The sequence below is a fragment of the Mustelus asterias genome, chromosome 14, assembly GCF_964213995.1.
Source record: "Mustelus asterias chromosome 14, sMusAst1.hap1.1, whole genome shotgun sequence".
Classification (NCBI taxonomy): Eukaryota; Metazoa; Chordata; class Chondrichthyes; order Carcharhiniformes; family Triakidae; genus Mustelus; species Mustelus asterias.
Window position 1 is genome coordinate 96294042 of NC_135814.1, and position 19021 is coordinate 96313062.

A 19021-nucleotide genomic window follows, 5' to 3' on the forward strand; every position below is an offset into this window, starting at 1 on the left:
TTGACATCGTAGAGGCTGTCATTAACCACAGGACACTGCAGCAATCCTGTCAGCGCAGCAATGTGTGTGTGTATGTCTCTGTCATGACACAGGGCTCTGTGGCAGCCATGAGTCAGCTCCTGCAGTGATGTGATTAATATTTACTCCCTCAGTCAAATTTACATCTGTCCACATAGAATCAGAGAATTCCTACCGTGCAGAAGGAGGCCATTCAGCCCATCGAGTCTGCACCGACCACAATCCCACCCAGGCCCTATTCCCGTAACCCCGCACATTTACCCTGCTAATCCCCCTGACACTAGGGTCAATTTAGCATGGCCAATCAACCTAACCTGCATATCTTTGGACTGTGGGAGGAAACCGGAGCACCCGGAGGAAACCCACGCAGATATGGGGAGAACGTGCAAACTCCTCACAGTGACCCGAGGCCAGAATTGAACCCGGGTCCCTGGAGCTGTGAGGCAGCCGTGCGAACCACTGCCTATTTACTGACAGCATGTGTCCTCGTAATTGTCACCAAATAGTATCTGACCTTTGAATTTGCACACTTTTTTTTTTAAGGGCAGAGGGGGCATCTTGTCTGTTTTTGGGAGGACTCCCTCTATCAAATACAAACTTGGATTTATATGGCACCCACAAAGTCACAGGTAAAAGACAAATATGAGCAACAAGCTAAATAAGGAAATATTAGGAGGGGGTGATCGAAAACACAGTCAGAGATGGATTTTAAGGAGGGCTTTCAAACAAAGAGAAAAATGTGGAGAGATCGAGGGAGAGAATTTAGAAGCACTTTAGGTGGCTTTGTGAGCTGAGTGCGTGGCCAAAAACGATGCGACAAAGGGAGAGGAGGATGCAGAAGAAAGGAAAGTCGTGTCTCCGTGAAGTCTGGAGAGAGGTTGTTGGGTATGTAGGAATTAAAAAGACACGGAGTGGCATGGCCCCGTTTAAATCATAGAATAGAAATCATAGAATCACCACAGTATACAAGGAGGGCATTCGGCTCATCGAGCCCGTACCGTCCACAATCCCAACCAGGCCCTATTCCCGTAACCCCACACATTAGCACTGCTAGTCACTTGGGTCAATTTAGCATGACCAATCAACCTAACTTGCACATCTTTGGAGTGTGGGAGGAAACCAGAGCACCCGGAGGAAACCACCGCAGGCATGGGGAGAAAGTGCAAACTCCACACAGACAGTGACCCGAAGCCGGAATTGAACCCGGGTCCCTGGCGCTGTGAAACAGCAGTGCTAACCACTGTGCCGCCATGCCGCCAAATGTGAGGGAGGGAATTCTAAATTGAGCGATGGGGGACGTGTATGATGGGGGTTAGCAGGACTAAAGAGAGTAGGATGCAGGTAGTAGAGTTTGGGCGGGCTGGAGTGTATGGATCCTGGACATTGAGAGGCCAACCAGGTGAGTTGGCATGAAGTGATATTGAGCAGCGGGTGGGCTCAGGCTGATATTCTGGAAAGGGTGGCCCACTTGATTGGCACTCCTCCTTCCACAAACTTTCACTTCCAACAGCACCACTGATGAACAGTAGCAGCAGTGTATACCAGCTACAAGGTGCTCTGCAGAACTCACCAAGGTTCCTCTATAAACTGCACCTTCCAAGCCCATGACTTCGACCACCTGGAAAGACAAGGACATGGAAACACCATCACATGCAAGTTTCCCTCCAAATCACTCACCATTCTGACTTGGAGATATATCATTGTTCCTTCGCTATCATTGGGTCAAAATCCTGGAACTCTCCCCCTAATAGAACTGTGGGTGTATCTACATCACCCGGACTTCAGCGATTCTAGAAAGCAGCTCACCACCTGTCGAGGGCAGTGAGGAATGGGTAATAAATGCTGGTCAAGCCAGTGATGCCCACATCCTGCGAATGAATATTTTAAAAAATTGCCCTGCAAAGGTTCTGCAGATCCACTGCCTTTAGCTGCTGCAGGTGGCGATGCTGGCGTTGGACTGGGGTGGGCACAGTAAGAAGTCTCTCAACATCAGGTTAAAGTCCCAGCAGTTTATTTGGAATCACGGGCTTTCGGTGCACTGCTCCTTCTAACCTGATGTTGTGAGACTTCTTACTTGAGCTGCTGCAGTCCAAGGAGTGTGGGTACAAGCCGATCGGAGTTGCGGGAATGAGGAGCATGGATTCGGGAGGTGAAAGCATGTTCTTGGGATTTGGAAAGGAAGGACAGGTTGGAGCTGGGACAGTGGGTTGTGAGGATAGAGTGTTTGAGGTTTTTGAGGCAATAAATCAAATGGAAAGGAGGAGAGTTGTACCTAAAGAGGGAGCCATTTAAAATGTCAGCGAGCACAGAGGACTATCGGGAAGTTGAATGTTAGCCGGTTAGTGTGACTGTATTTGAGGAACTGGAGATGGTCTTGTGGATAAGATAAACTTGAGGAACAAAAGAAAAATCATAACTAGGCAAATGTGAGTGGTGTTACCATAGGGTTGGCACAGCATGTGGGGAGTTTAGGTTGATTTCTCGTAGACGTGTCAATTTTGAATTAATTGTGTTTAATTTTGGGCAGGTGGTGAGCATTAACTGGATGTTCAGTTGGATTGTCTGCTTAGACACCGATTTAAACTGTAGTTGTTGGATTAGGAGATGCTTGCTTGTAATCTGTAACTGCCTATGAAAGAATCATAGAATCCCTACAGTACAGGAGGCCGTCAAGTCTGTACCGACCACAATCCCACCCAGGCCCTATTCCCGTAACCCTTCATGTTTACCCTGGTAATTCCCCTGACACTAAGGGGCGCTTTAGCATGGCCGATCAACCTAACCCGCACATCTTTGGAGTGTGGGAGGAAACCCACACAGACACAGGAAGAACTTGCAAACTCCACACCGACAGTGACCTGAGGCCAGAATTGAATCCCTGGCGCTGTGAGGCAGCAGTGCTAACCACTGTGACACCATGCTGCTGCTCAGTGTAAAGATTCTCTCTCTGTTTATATCCTTTATGGACTCTGGAATAGAGCAGATCTCACTCATTAAAATGGGGAGGTGAATTGCAAGCTTGACTGTACATAGTGGTGGCATTGGCACCCTTCCCTGTGGGCTCAGTTATTTAATTATAACCTGATCCAGACAGACCAAGATCAGATTTCCGTCTCCTGATCACTATCCGTTGACCCTTGCTGGAAGGTGAGTGTGTGATGAGCAAACGGTTGTGCTGGCATTTCAGTAGTACTCACTGCTGAGGCCCATGAAGAGTGAGAAGCCAATTGGTTAAGGTACTGGAGGGTGAAGGGAGCCTTTAGAACAGTCCTTCAGCAACGTGCTGGGAGAAGGAACATCGAAGCAGGAGGGATTCTCGTGTTAGTTAGGTATAAACCAAAGGAAAGGGAACCCTTCCCTCGCCCCATTGCATGCTTGCTCAGAAGCAAATTCATCTGTTTTATTGCATGGAAACAAAATATTTTCCCCTTGGTTTTCTTCCTCAGCCACAAGCCCCTGTGGATAAAACTCTCAGCGCCATCGGTGGTGCCGTCTTTCCGATGCAAAAGCTAAACTGTGCCTTCGCCTGACCTTTCAGGTGGACATAAAAAATCCTGTGGCACCACTGCGGAGCAGGGCAGTTAACCGCTGTGTTCTCACAGAATATCATAGAATCCTACAGTGCAGAAAGAGGCCATTCGGCCCATCGAGTCTGCACCGACCACAATCCCACCCAGGCCCTAACCCCATTACGCCATGCATTTACCCTGCTAGTCCCCCTGACACTAAGAGGCAATATAGCATGGCCAAATCAACCTAACCTGCACATCTTTGGACTGTGGGAGGAAACGGGAGCAGACACTGGGAGAATGTGCAAACTTCACAGTGACCCAAGCTGGGAATCGAACCCGGGTCCCTGGCGCTGTGAGGTAGCAGTGCCAACCACTGTGCCACCCTAAGGGCCAATATTAATTCTGGCCAATATTAATTCCTCAAGCAGCATCACTAAACCACATAATCTGATCATTATCATATAGCTGTTTGTGGGAGGGATAAATAGGCTGTCATGTGTGCGGTATTACAGCAGTGACTGCACTTCTATAGTGTGTCATTGACTGTAGAGCACTTTGAAATGTGCTGAGGTTGTTAAAAGTGCTATATAATGACAAGTTTACTCATTCTTGTACTGTGGCTATCATTTGGTTGGGATGACAGTAAGATAAGGAGGGCAGTGGGTATCAGACTTGTACCACTGGGTAAATTCACAGCATTCCAATATCTTGCCTACATTAACCTATTAAATAACAAGCCTAGAGTTGGGGGGGATAACCACTGCAGTTTAATAGATGACACCGCTTATTTGAGTAGATCTCTGCATCTGAGATTAAATCATTGCCGTGTTATCATCAAGTGCTATTAAACCTCAGTAACTGTTTGAAAAATAGGTCTTTAATCACATTTCGAGTATAATTTTTATTAGATTGTGAATTGAACTTCATCCTGCGACTGTTAAATGTGTGCACATGTTGAGTGGCTGTTATTATGGAGAAACTACAGCATAATAACTGTCCCGTTACTCTCAATAGCTGAATTATCACCTTTATGCTTCCAAAGTGGAATTAATAACTTTGGAGCAGCATTATCCTAAATCAGTAGTTCCCAAAGGGTGCGGTGCGCCACACTGGTGCGGCGAGAGAGGATGGCAAGTGTGGCAGGAAGATTCAAGGACAATCAAAGAAACATTTAAACATGGTTTAAACAAGCATTGTTTTATACTTTCTGGATGTCCCATGATATTATAAAGTAGTTGTGTTCTATGTTATGAATTAAGCACTGCTTGGAGTTGGGTTTTTTTTGTTTTTGAATGTATTTCTTATCAATAAGGGTGGCACAGTGGTTAGCACTGCTGCTTCACGGCTCCAGGGACCTGGGTTCGATTCCCGGCTTGGGTCACTGTCTGTGTGGAGTTTGCACATTCTCCTCGTATCTGCGTGGGTTTTCTCCGGGTGCTCCGGTTTCCTCCCACAGTCCAAAGATGTGCGGGTTAGGTTGATTGGCCATGCTAAAATTGCCCCTTAGTGTCCTGAGATGCGTAGGTTAGAGGGATTAGTGGGTAAATGTGTAGGGATATGGGGCTAGGGCCTGGGTGGGACTGGTCGGTGCAGACTCGATGGGCCAGATGGCCTCTTTCTGCACTGTAGGGTTTCTATGATTCTAATAAAAAAATTGTTGTGGCGCGAGCAAATTTTTATTCCGAAAGTGCGGCCCAGTGAAAAAAGTTTGGGAACCACTGCCCTAAATGTTCACATTTCCCTGAAGCTAATTTTTAAAGGTTCAGATCTATCTTGGGTGCTATTTAACAGCAGCCATCTGAAAGGGGTTTACACTGAGTTGCCACTACAGTCCCTAAGGCCTGGTGTAAGATTTTAACCCACTTGTGTTGCAGTTAGCTTAGTTCTCCATAAGGATTTTGGTAAGAATGTAAGTGAACATGTTGCTCTATATCCACTTGCTCCTAGGAGAACAACCAGCAAAGCTGTACAACACAAGTAGCACGGTGGCACAGTGGTTAGCACTGCTGCCTAAAAGCGCCAGGGACCCGGGTTCGATTCCCGGCCTGGGTCACTGTTTGCGGAGTCTGCACGTTCTCCCCGTGTCTGCGTGGGTTTCCTTCGACGGTGTGAAAGACGTGCTGGTTAGGTGGATTGGCCGTGCTAAATTCTCCCTCAGTGTACCCGAACATGTGCCAGAGTGTGGCGACTAGGGGATTTTCACAATAACTTCATTGCAGTGTTAATGTAAGCCTACTTGTAACAAATAAACTAGTTATGCTTACAGGCTTGTCCTTGCTGATGGTTGTCATGCAAACAATTTGAAATGATGTCCTAAGTGTATAGCACAAGGTTTCTTTTTAACAAAAAGGAAAGGAAATGGCTTGAGGTATTATTGCTAGACTATTAATCCAGAAACTCAGCTAGTGTTCTGGGGACCCGGGTTCGAATCCCGCCACGGCAGATGGTGGAATTTGAATTTAATTAAAAAAATTTGGAATTAAGAATCTACTGATGACCATGAAACCATTGTCGATTGTTGGAAAAACCCATTTTGTTCAGTAATGTCCTTTAGGGAAGGAAATCTGCTGTCCTTACCTGGTCTGGCCTACATGTGACTCCAGAGCCACAGCAATGTGGTTGACTCTCAACTGCCCTCCAAGGGAAGGAAAGGAAGGGCAATAAATGCTGGCCAGGCCGCAACGCCCATGTCCCACAAATGAATAAAACAAAGCAAAGCATTTGGAAAGAAATAACTTGCATTGAGTTAGATAGATTTTGATAGACGAGGGAGTGCAGGAGAATTGAGATGACCACCTGGTTCAACCATGATCTTATTGAATGGAAGAGCAGATTCAAAGGGCTGAATGGCCTCCTGTTCCTTTGTATTTACTCCTGGCCTTGCACAAGTAATGTGCAGGTAAGGAAATACTTTGTGTTGTTGCTGTTGCACTGGAGGTGATGTGCTGGCCAATCTGCACAGGCCAAGTTCCCACGAACAGCAGTAGGATAATGATGAGGTTACCTGTGTTTTGGTGAAGTTGATTGAAGGACAGATATTGACTGGACTCTAGAGTGAATGCCGTTGCTCATACTCCAGTCGGGTCATTAGGTTGTCTGCATCCAAAACTGGTAGTCGTGATTATATGTTCACTGTTGTTATCTGTTGCAATGACAGTGCCCATGATTTCACGATGATTGATTGGGCTGCCGAGGGGACCAACGTGTGAAACCAGGAAAGGGGAGCTGCACTCCCAGAAGCTTACAAAGAGCAAGGTTGATGGCAAAATACTTAAACTAAAAAGTGCGGCTAGATATGTGATGAATAAGTAATTAGTATGTGGTGTGGTATTGCCACAGATAGAAGAATGCATGTTTATCTATTAGTGTCACAAGTAGGCTTACATTAACATGGCAATGAAGTTACTGTGAAAATCCCCTAGTCGCCACACACTGGCTCCTGTTCGGGTGCACCGAGGGAGAATTTAGCATGGCAAATGCACCTAACCAGCACGTCTTTCAGGAAACCAGAGTACCCGGAGGAAACCCCTGCAGACACGGGGAGAACGTGCAGACTCCGCACAGGCAGTTACCCAAGTTGGGAATCAAACCTGGGTCCCTGATGCTGTGAGGCAGCAGTGCTAACCACCATGCCACCTACACGTATGCGTGTGTGGCTATTTGTCTAGATAAATATAGGGCTTTCCACATGTTGAGTAGTATATGGGGTGTGTGCACACAAAGCTAAAGGAAAGGGGAGCTACACTCACAGCAGCATACAAAGGGCAAGTTAATGGCAAAATACTTCAAAAAGCAGACCTGGATGCGCGATGAATACATAGTGGGATAGTTTTGTAGTATACAATATGCGGATAGTCTGTATGCACATAGTATATTGCACCAAAGTTGTTGGTTTAATCCCTTTGTGGAGATGCCGGTGTTGGACTGGGGTGAACACAGTAAGAAGTCTCACAACACCAGGTTAAAGTCCAACAAGTTTATTTGGTAGCAAATACCATAAGCTTTCGGAGCACTGCTCCTTCATCAGATGGAGTGGAAATGTGCTCTCAAACAGTGCAAACAGACAAAATCAAGTTGCAGAATACTGGCTGTAGGATTCGCATTCTAATCAGTATTCTGCAACTTGATTTTGTCTGTTTGCCCTGTTTGAGAGCACATTTCCACTCCATCTGACGAAGGAGCAGTGCTCCGAAAGCTTATGGTATTTGCTACCAAATAAACCTGTTGGACTTTAACCTGGTGTTGTGAGACTTCTTACTGGGTTTAATCCCTGCCAGTGGATTGTAGCACAAGTGTGTTTATGTAATTTAAAACTATTTTCTATTGAAATTGTTCACATTTATGCAAAACCTGAGGTGCTGCTTGCTGTGTAATCTACTATCCTCTTGTGCCGACACAAAGGATGCATTTATATTATACTTTATCGCACCAACATATCTCAAAAGGGCTGCTTGCAATGAATTGCTTCCTGAAATGTTTTGCTGGTGAGTGTTAATTTGAATGAATATGAATGTACGAATTAGGAGCAGAAATAGGCCACTGGAGCCTGCTCCACCATTCAGTAAGATCATGGCTGATCTGATTGAAACCTCAACCCCACATCGCTGCCTACCTCTGATAACCTTCCACCCCCCTGTTAATCAAGAATCTATCTAGCTCTGCCTTAAAAATATTCAAAGATTCTGCTTCCACTGCCTTTTGAGGAAGAGAGTTCCAAAGACTCTGAGCAAAAATTCTCCTCCTCCTCTGTCTGAAATGAGCAACCTAGTATTTTTAAATAGTGACCCCCGGTTCTAGACTTTCCCACAAGCAAACAACCTCTCCACGTCTACCTGTCAAGAATTCTCAGGATCTTAAAGGTTTCAATCAAGTCACCTCTTGCTCTTCTGAATTCCAGTGGATACTAGCCGAACCTCTCCAACCTTTTATCGTCAGACAACCTGCCCCTTCCTGATATTTGTCTAGCAAACCTCTGAACTGTTTCTAACGCACTTGCACCTTTCTTTAAATCAGGAGAGCAGTACTGTACACAGCACTCCAGATGTGGTCTCACCACTGCCTTGTTCAACTGCAGCATAACCTCCTGACGTTGGTATTCGGTTCCTCTTGCAATAAATAATAACATTCTCAAGTTTCCTAATTACTTACTAACATTTTGTGATTGCGCACTAGGATACCCAGATCCTTCTGAATCTTGGAGTTCTGCAGTCTTTCACCATTTAGACAAGTCAACCAGAAAAAGACCCATTTGGCTCCAGAACGTACTGTTCTACGAAACTTTCCGAAGTGTTCAATGAACTCCTCATTTACGCTACCTTCACCCGCCCCGATTTTCCCAGTCTCCATATGTAGATTAAAATCCCAATAATTATCGCTGACAAACTCCTATTATCTCTCTCTTTATACCTTGTCCCACTGTATAGTTACAGGTGTACACCACTTCACAAGTGACTTGCCCTTATCATTTTTCCCCTCAACCCAAAGTGCTTCTACATTCTGGTTTCCTGAACTTTACGTCATCCCTTTCTAATGCGCTACTGCTCTCATTAATTTAACAGAGTCACCTCTCCACCTTTCCCAACTTCTGGTCCTTCCTAAATGTGTCTCACCCATCAATGTTCAGGTCCCAGTCTATATCGTTCTGTAGCCATGTCTCTATAATGGTTATCAGATTGTACTTATTAATTTCTATTTGCATTATTAGTTTGCCTCTTGTTTTGAATGCTGCATGTGTTTGGATACAGAGCCTTTAGTTTTCCCCTTTCTATTATTTTCATCATGTCTATCCTTATCTGTTAATTTGCTCTTCGATTTGTACTCTGTTGCCATGGTCTGTTTACCATTTTCTGTATTAATACCTTTGTCTCACCTTATCTTTACTCTTTGGTTTACCGCATCTTCCCAAATTTGATGCTTTGCCCCCACCATTTAGTTTAAAACTCTGTCTACTTCCCTGGTTAGGTGCATTGGCCGTGCTAAATTCTCCCTCAGTGTACCCGAACAGGTGCCAGAGTGTGGCGACTAGGGGATTTTCACAGTAACCTCATTGCAGTGTTAATGTAAGTCTACTTGTGACTAATAAATAAATTAAACTTTTAAAAAAATTAGTTCTGCGGCTCTCCAGCACGGAATGAATATCTGATGAGGCACCCCATGGAATGCTCTTCCGAGCTCAGTTGAGTTGCATTAATGAATGTAGCTGAGGTAGGAAGCCCTATGTGTGTGTCCAAGTTCAGTGGAAGATGCTCCTTGATGGTGGGGACTGAAGTCCATTGCTCGGGTCAAGTTGAACAAGCTTGAATCTATATCTAACTGTGATAAACTTGACCTGGGAGTCTGATGCAGGCACTAAATTGCCGAACTGTATAGTGTCTCAACATTGTGTGCGTTTCATTTTGAAACTGTAAAAATTCAAACAATCTGACTGAGACTGAGGGTGGCACAGTGGTTAGCATGGCTGCCTCACAGCGCCAGGAACCTGAGTTCATTTCCGGCCTGTGGTGACTGTGTGGAGTTTGCACATTCTCCCCGTGTCTGCGTGAGTTTCCTCCGGGTGCTCCGGTTTCTTCCCACAGTCCAAAAATGTGCAAATTAGCTGGATCGGCCATGTTAAATTGTCCATTAGTGTCCCAAGATCTGAATGTGTCAGGTTGCAGGGGAGGGCGCGTGGGCAAGATGCTGTGAGAGATTCGGTGCAGACTTGATGGGCTGAACGGCCTCTCCTGCATTGTAGGGATTCTATGAAACTTTGAGTCCTCCCTTCCCCCTTCAAAATATTGCTGCACCATACTTTTCAATTTATGTTCTTGAAAGCAAGGGATGGTGGGAAAACTGATGTTAACTCTGGATTGAGCTGGAGTTCCTGACTAGTCTGCTGGATGAAAGTGCCTTCCAGTATCGCACTGAGAATGTCCTCTGTCCTAATCTCGGGCAGGATACTTGGTGAGGCCCCCAACAGGCCCACTCCAAAGTATTTTACAGTAAATGAAGTACTTTTGAAGTGTCATCACTGTTGTGATGGAGGAAGCGGTTTGTGTATAGCAAGACCCCACAAATCCCAGATCATCTAAATTTTAGAGGTTGGTTGAGAGAGAAGTACTATCTGAGCCATCCCCTGCTCTTCTCCAAAATAGTGCCATGGGATCTTTTGCTTCTACCTAAGAGGGCAGGTGGAGCTTTGGTTAACATTCTAGTCTAACAATGCTACACTGGCTCGCTGGAGAGTTGCCTGGATTTTGTGCTCCAAGTCCTGAACCTTCTGACTCATGTGAGTGTGTTACCCACTGAGCCATGTATAGCTGGCTAACAAAGAGTGAAAAAAAGACTCAAGTTTCCTGCCATTCTAGGATACCTGCTTAAAGCTGCATCAGTGCAGATGTCGGGCAAGGAGAGGGCCAGATTAATTTGAGATTCCCTCCTTGGCAGACTAGCCCACAAAGCTTTGCATCCAAATAACATTTCGGTGAGCTCGTCAAGGGCTGTCGATGCCATAGGAGAACAAGCAGGGGTGGGAATGCATTATGCCCCCCTCTGTTCACACTGACCAGTGCTGTTATTGCCCCATAGTTGCCTTCTCTCAGCCATAGCTTGCACCTGACGCTCTGCCCTTTCTCTCTGTAGCTAATGTTCACAAGGAGAAGAATCACGTGATGTATGAAGGCAAACACATACACTTCTCAGAGGTCGATAACAAGCCACTGTGCTCCTACAGTCCCAAGCTCTGCAAACAGCGCCGGCTCAACGGCTACGCATTCTGCATCCGCCACGTTCTGGAGGACAAAACTGCCCCTTTCAAGCAATGTGAATTTGTAGCCAAGTACAACAGCCAGCGGTGCACGAACCCTATCCCGAAATCTGAAGATCGAAGGCAAGTCTACCTCTTTTTTTCAAATTGTGGAAAAGCGGGAGAGAGTAACTTCAACCATACCCAACCTCTGAAAATGATGAAATTCAGCACAACGCAGCTTTCACCTGCGCACAATTTTACTTCCTGTGCAAACCAGCAGGAGGTAATATTGGGCAGCGTGTAAAGGTGACGGTCCCGTGGCGGTCCCGCTTTCTCAGACCACATTGAATCGATGTTGAAAAATGATTTCTAAAAAAGGGTTGAGTGGATAGAATCTGACTTTTTTAGTTACATGCTGGTGTGTGTAATTATTGGTAACAGAGAACTACTGCTGTGTGATCTGCGTACAGTTAAATTGTCGCCAATCCTCTCCTTTTAATCCCTTTTACACTGAGGCATGCCCACGTGTAATCCTCATCTCTTCCCAAGATGATAGTTAGCAGTGGGCCACAGATTCACTGGCACTCCGGGACCTTCCTTGGCAGCTTGCATTTGTGAGCTTTGGAGAATGTTGTGTCGAGCTCCCTGGGTGTCTCCTGATAAAGCTGGAAAACCAGCGATGGTGACCTGTTCGCCAGTTTTGCTTTGCAGCCATCTGCTTAACAGTGTGATCAAGGTCATAGAAACATCGAAGATAGGATCATGGCTGATCATCCAACTCAATAGCCTAATCCTGCTTTCCCCCCATTACTTTTGATCCCATTCGCCCCAAGTGCTACATCTAGCCGTCTCGTGAATGCATTCAATGTTTTTGCATCAACTACTTCCTGTGGGAATGAATTCCACAGGCTCACCACTCTGGGTGAAGAAATGTCTCCTCATCTCCGTCCTAAATAGTCTACCCTGAATCCTCAGACGGTGACCCCTGGTTCTGGAGTCCCCCACCATTGGGAACATCCTCCCTGCATCTACCCTGTCTAGTCCTGTTAGAATTTTATAAATCTCTGAGATCCCCCCTCATTCGTCTGAACTCCAGCGAACACAATTCTAACCTAGTCAATCTCTCCTCCTACATCAGTCCCTCCATCCCCGGAATCAGCCTGGTAAAGCTTCGCTGCACTCCCTCGAGAGCAAGAACATCCTTCCTCCGAAAAGGAGACCAAAACTGCACACAATACTCTAGGTGCGGCCTCACCAAGGCCTTGTATCATTGCAACAACACACCCCTGCTCCTTACTCGAAACCTCTCGCAATGAAGGCCAACATACCATTGCCGCTTTTACTGCCTGCTGCACCTGCATGCTTACCTTCAGTGACTGGTGCACAAGGACACCCAGGTCCCTCTGTGCACTCCCCTCCCTCAATTTACAGCCATTCAGTTAGTAATATGCCGCTTTGTTTTTGCTTCCAAAGTGAATAACCTCATATTTAAATTATGCTGCATTTTCCATTGATTTGCCCATTCACCCAACCTGTCCAGATCATGCTGAACATAGAACATTACAGCGCAGTACAGGCCCTTCGGCCCTTGATGTTGCGCTGACCAGTGAAACCAATCTAAAGCCCATCTAGCCTACACTATTCCAATATCATCCATATGTTTATTCAATGACCATTTAAATGCCCTTAATGTTGGCGAGTCCACTACTGCTGCAGGCAGGGCATTCCACGCCCTTACTACTCTCTGAGTGAAGAACCTACCTCTGACATCTGTCCTATATCTATCACCCCTCAATTTAAAGCTATGTCCCCTCGTGCTAGCTATCACCATCCGAGGAAAAAGGCTCTCACTGTCCACCCTACCTAATCCTGAAGGATCTCTGCATCCTGGTCACAGTGGCAGGAACCTATTTCCTTTCACAATGGATGGTCCTTGATGTGAACAGGACTTGGCGTCCGCAAGGGCTGTGTGACTGTCCCTCCTGCCAGTGCTGTTGCTGACGGACTCCGTTCCGCCGTGTGGATTGGTGAGAGTCCTCCTGATTATTCCCTCCTATCGGTTTGTAGCAGCTGAGGCAAACACTGTCTGGGACCTTGGACCCCACCGGATCTGCAGAATGAGCATTGAAACATTCTGCACAAACTTGTGCCCCACTGCAACAGATTACCCTTCATGGGGGAAGAAAGAGCTTGCATTGAGAATAGCACAATAATTACTGAGCGACCTCACATTGAGTTGTGTTGATTATAAAGCTAAACATAGCCCTTTGTGATTAGAATTCCATTTAAAGTGGCAATGAGATTAACAGTCCCCTGAAAGGAAAAGGTGAACTTTATTTTCACAAGTTAAAAGCATTTCTTTCTTTCTTTTGTTTGACGATGTGACGTAGGCTCTAAGTTAATTCCTAATATTGCTGAGAAATATGAATTTAAAAACTTGCCTGTTAGCAGTGGACTTCAGTGTATGTGGTGCTGAATTAGAGATCCTAGACTGATCTCGGATGTTGGGCAGTGGGTTCTTACTGCCCGAGTTGTTGACCCCTGAGATATTGCGAAGCCTGCTTGGAGCAGTTCACGAATCTGGATGTAATCTTTGTTAGAATCATCAGTAATTAAAGAAGCTCTGAGCATTGACCAGGGCACCACATACTTGGTTTGTGTCTACTGCCTGGTCCACTGCCTGCGAACATGGCTGCCCCCTTGCCTTGTTTTGCCAATATAAACATTTCATCTTGAAATCATTTGTTTGGCTGCACCAGCGCATGTCTCCTTCACTCTTCCTTCTTCCTCCGTGCTCAGTTATTTTGTCCTTTTTTATTTTCTCCCTCCCCCATCCGGGCTAAGCAGTGGTGTCTTGGTCTTGTTGCTGGATGAGTAGTCCAGAGACCCAAAGCAAGATCTGGGGACCTGGGTTCAAATCCTGCCATGGCAGGTGGTGAAATTTGAATCCCAAAAGTCTAACGATGAGCACCAAACCAATGATTGTCGTTTAAAACCCATCTGGTTCACTAATGTCCTTTAGGGAAGGAAATCTGCCGTCCTTACCCGGTCTGGCACGCGTGACTCCAGACCCACAGCAATGTGGTTGACTCTCTCATGCCCTCTGAAATGGAGGGCAGTTAGGGATGGGCAATAAATGCTGGGCCCAGCCAGCGACGCTCACATCCCGTTTTTAAAAAAAGACCCACACTGCTATTTGGAAAGTGTTATTGGCATTGTTGCCCCACATCTTTTAAACTGCCACTTTATTGTGTCAGTGTTTATTGCTGAAATAATGTGCGGGAACTCCACCATTATGTACTTGTACCTTTCTCCCCCTTCCAAATGGTAATGCGGGCTGGTTTAGGGCAGATATTTTCCCTTGTGTTTCCCAGCTACTTTTCCAAGGCCTTTCATAATGCTTTATATTGCACACCATGTTTATTATTTGCTAAATTCATCCCCCTAGCTTTCTCCCGCCACCTGTGATCACTCTATATCCAGCCATACTTCATCCTGATGTGGAGATGCCGGCGCTGGACTGGGGTGGGGCACAGTAAGAAGTCTCACAACACCAGGTTAAAGTTTAATTGGAATCGTGAGCTTTTGGAGCACTCGCCTGATGAAGGAGCAGCACTCCGAAAGTTCGTGATTCCAATTAAACCTGTTGGACTTTAACCTGGTGTTGTGCGACTTCTTACTGTGCTGCTTCCCAGCACAATGGTTTACGGATCAGAATGGTGGACTCCCCTACATGTATTGGCGCACTCCTCGGGACTCCCTCCATCCTAAACCTGAAACGACAAAACCACCTATTTGAACGAAAGTTAACGTTGCAGAATTGTTTTGAGTGCGTTCATGTCCAGCAACAAAAGTAGCACGTTAATAAATCAACAGTGACAAAAAAATACACACAAACAATCCTATCCAGTCTGGACATGTCTCTTCCTGCGGCATTGAGGAGACTGAGGGGGGTGCCTTGGTCAAAGTCTTTAAGAAGATGAAGATGTTTCCATTCGTGAGTGGGTCCAAAACCTGGTGCGATATCTGCAGCTATAAATATGTACGGAAGGCAATCACCGATATATCCAGTGGGTGACTCGAGAGAAACTTCTTTACCTGCGAGTGGTTTGAATGTGGAACGGATTGCCTCATGATGTAGTTGAGAGCAAACCGTATAGATGCATCCAAGGAGATGCAACACAAGTAAGTTATGGTGTGAGGAGGATTATGTGGCCCACAAGCAAAGGCACAGATCTGCTGGGTCAAATGGCCTATTGCTGCGTAATTCTGTAATGCTCAGTTTGGAAGCGTATGTAACTCAAAAAGAGCTATATCCACCATCCCCAGGTTTGGGAAGAGGGAATTATAATTGTACTGCTGAATCTTTTTCACGGTTGTGGTGGACCCAGCCGAGGAATGTTTCTCCCGCCAACCCTGCATGTTTGAAATCTGAGGTGAGCGTCACAGTGCTGGAATATTTATGTCGAGTGATATCATAGTCCTGGCCCCAGTGCTCTGAGGGATATGGGAGTTGACTGGAACAAGGTGTGACACTGCGTCGTGACAGTTCCCTTACTGTGCTAATCCTTTCTTGCTTCTCTGACAGATACTGCAACAGTCACCTGCAAGTCCTCGGTTTGGTGCCCAAGAAGGAGCGGAAGAAGAAGAATGAGCAGCTAGAGGACGTCCGCCCCCGACTGCACCCTGATGCTACCATGGCAGTTAGCCTGGCAGTGCCCTCACTGGCCTTGAAGGCAGCGAATGGTCTGAACGGGCCGACACGCTCCCCGCAGAGGCCACGGCTGACTCTCCAATACCTGGAGCATGAGCTCGACGACCCGTTTGCTTTCCCTGACGACGATGACTGTGTTCTGAGGAAAGGGACTGTCAAACGGAAGCTTCAGACCAAACTGGCTCAGAATCGACAGCAGCAGCGACTGCTGCGAGAGCCCGAGACTTTCAGACTGCAACCAGAGCACTTTATCCCCCACCTCACGCCGTCGCGGCCGCTGTACCCTGGCACTCCCCCTCTCTCGAGTCCCCCCCGACCCGCTGGACTGTCGCAGGGCCTGCTATGCAAACCCCTTCCACCTCCACCCTCGACTCCCAGCTTGCCGCCAGCAGCGGCGGCAGCTCACGGCATCGCTACGGCAACGCCAGCCTCGCACTCGCCAAATGGAAAGCCCCACCGGTCTGCCTCGCCGCCCCAGCACACGCCGCCGCCACCGCCGCTGCCTTCACAGCCGGCTGCGGCCCTCCCCTCGCCTGTCGTGACGGCAACGAACTCTCCCCGGCCCGACGTGGTGGTCCTCAAAGCTTCAAGCTCCACGCCGGTCTGCAAGCAGCGCTCGGCCTGTGTAAACAGGCTGCAGAGACTAGCAAAGCTCTGTGTTGAGAAACAACTATTGCACCGAGATCTCTTCCCACATTTAGGTAGGAACATGCGCGGTCTTTAATAATCTACTCTGCTGGAAAGGCAGTCCTTTATCACATGCGGCTCCTCAGGGCAACAAGTCACTGCCTGATTCCGTGAAAACAAGCAGCAATAAATTAAAATAAAGCACCAAAACAGTTTGGGCACCGAGAGATGACCCATAAGTTTTCCAAAACTAATACCAGAACTGAAGTTATAACCAGCTGGAATGATTAAACTGACTGGGGGCTCTTTTCTCCACTGGAGAGGAGGGGTGACCTGACGGAGATCTTGATGATTATGAGAAGGTTTATTCGGATACACGTGCATAAAATATTTCCACTGGCGGGATAGTCTGAAACCAGGGGCCATAAATATATCTCTCTCAAAAACAGAAACTGCTGGCAAATCTCAACAGGTCTGACAGCACCTGTGGAGAGAGAACAGAGCCAACATTTCGAGTCTGGATGACCCTTCGTCAGAGGTGAGGAGAAGAAAAGAGCTGAAGAGAAAGTCCTTCTCGTCAGAGCTCTGACGAGGAGTCATCCAGACTCGAAACGTTGACTCTGTTCTCTTTCCACGGATACTGTCCGACCTGCTGAGATTTTCCAGCACTTTTCTGTTTTTGTTTCTGATTCCAGCTTCCGCAATATTTTCCTTTTATTTTGGCCATAAATATATGATAGTCGTTAACGAATCCAACAAGGAATTTCAGGAGAAACATCTTTGCTCAGCGAGTGGTGCCAGTGTGACACTTGCTGCCTTATGCAGTGATTGAGGGGATGGAATAAGTGTGCTGAAGGCGGGCGGAGATACTTTGTATTATCACGAGGGAGAAAGGGATAGAAGGTACATGGATAGATAAACTGATGTGTGGAGCGTAAATACTTGGAAAGACATGCTGGGCGAATGGTTTTATTTTGTGCTGTGTGTTCTTGTAAATTCAGATGGTTCCTTTTCTACCCAAAGTATTCCTCCAGGTGCTCTCTGTTTTGCACCTTTTCTCCTCCACCGTCTCCTCTGAAGGTGTTACCTTCTTCCTGGGGCCTGGTTCCTTAATTCCAATCTTTAGGCCAATGATGCCACACTCCCAAGTACAAGCTTTGATACCGAGTGCCTCGCAGCTTTTAAAAAAATTATTTCACGGGGTGTGGGCATCGCTGTCTGGGCCAGCATTTATTCCCCATCCCGAATTGCCCTGGAGAAGGTGGGGGTGAGCTGGCGCCTTGAACCGTGACAGCCCACGTGGTGTAGAAACACCCACAGTGCAGTGAGTTAGGGATGTTGACCCAGCGACAGTGAAGGATTGGCGATGTATTTCCGAGTCAGGATGGTGAGTGACTTGGAGGGGGACTTGCAGGTCGTGTTCCCATACCCTTTGGTGATAGAGGTCACGGGTCTGCAAGGCGGTGTTGAAGGCGCCTCGGGGAGTTGCTGCAGTGTGTCTTGTAGATGATACACGCTGATGGTACGCAGCTTGACCTCAGTGATATTTTGGGTAATCCTGTTATGTTCACATCCACACCGGCATACTGCCTACTGAGGTCACTGGCAAGTAATTGGGAGTTAGAAACCTGTCTGCCTTTGTGTTTTCAAGTAGCAATTATAGAATCCCTACAGTACAGAAGGAGGCTGTTTGGACCATTGAGCCTGTACCGACCACTATCCCACCCAGGCCCTGTCCCCGTAACCCCAATCCCCCTGACACTAAGGGGCAATTTAGCACAGCCAATCCACCTAATCTGCACATCTTTGGACTGTGGGAGGAAACCGGAGCACCCGGAGGAAACCCACGCAGACACGGGGAGAACGTGCAGACTCCACACAGACAGTGACCCGAGGCTGGAATTGAACCTGGGTTCGTGGCGCTGTGAGGCAGCAGTGTTAACCACTGTGCCACCGGGATTAGAGGAGAGGGAGATCGAGAGATGGAAAGGTGGAATGAATTCCAAGAGTTGGGGCCAGAACAAGCGAGGATACAGCTGCTAAATGGTGAAGCAAAAGCAATCGGGGATGCCGGACTGGATGAGAACCGAGATGATGGGGCGGGGGGGGGCGGTTTTAACAGGGCTGGAGGAAGTTACAAAGATACAGGGGGTCCAGGCCGTGGAGGGATTTGAAAACAAGGGGAGACTCTTTAAATTGAGGCATTGTCAGACTGAAAGCCAATGTAAGTCATACAGTACAGGGGTGATGAGTGACGGGACTTGGTGCCTGGTAGCATAGAGACAAAAGAAGTTTGGACCAGCTCCAGTTTATGGAGGGTGCTAGGTGTGAGGCTGGCTAGGAGAGCTACGGAATAGTTGAGTGAAGAGAGAACAAAGTAATGGGTGATGGGCTGAGAGGGTGTAGTGAAGTGTGTTTTTTTCC

At 47.0% G+C, this 19021-nt stretch overlaps 1 protein-coding gene across 1 annotated transcript in view; it reads left to right on the forward strand.

The window, feature by feature from the left end:
* Window positions 1-19021, forward strand: part of ino80db (INO80 complex subunit Db) — a 113672-nt gene that overhangs the window by 5816 nt on the left and 88835 nt on the right. Inside the window, exons 2-3 of the mRNA XM_078228922.1 lie at window positions 11151-11397; window positions 15845-16671. Coding sequence (XP_078085048.1) covers window positions 11180-11397; window positions 15845-16671 — 1045 coding nt within the window. The 5' untranslated portion in view covers window positions 11151-11179. The remainder of the gene's footprint in view (window positions 1-11150; window positions 11398-15844; window positions 16672-19021) is intronic.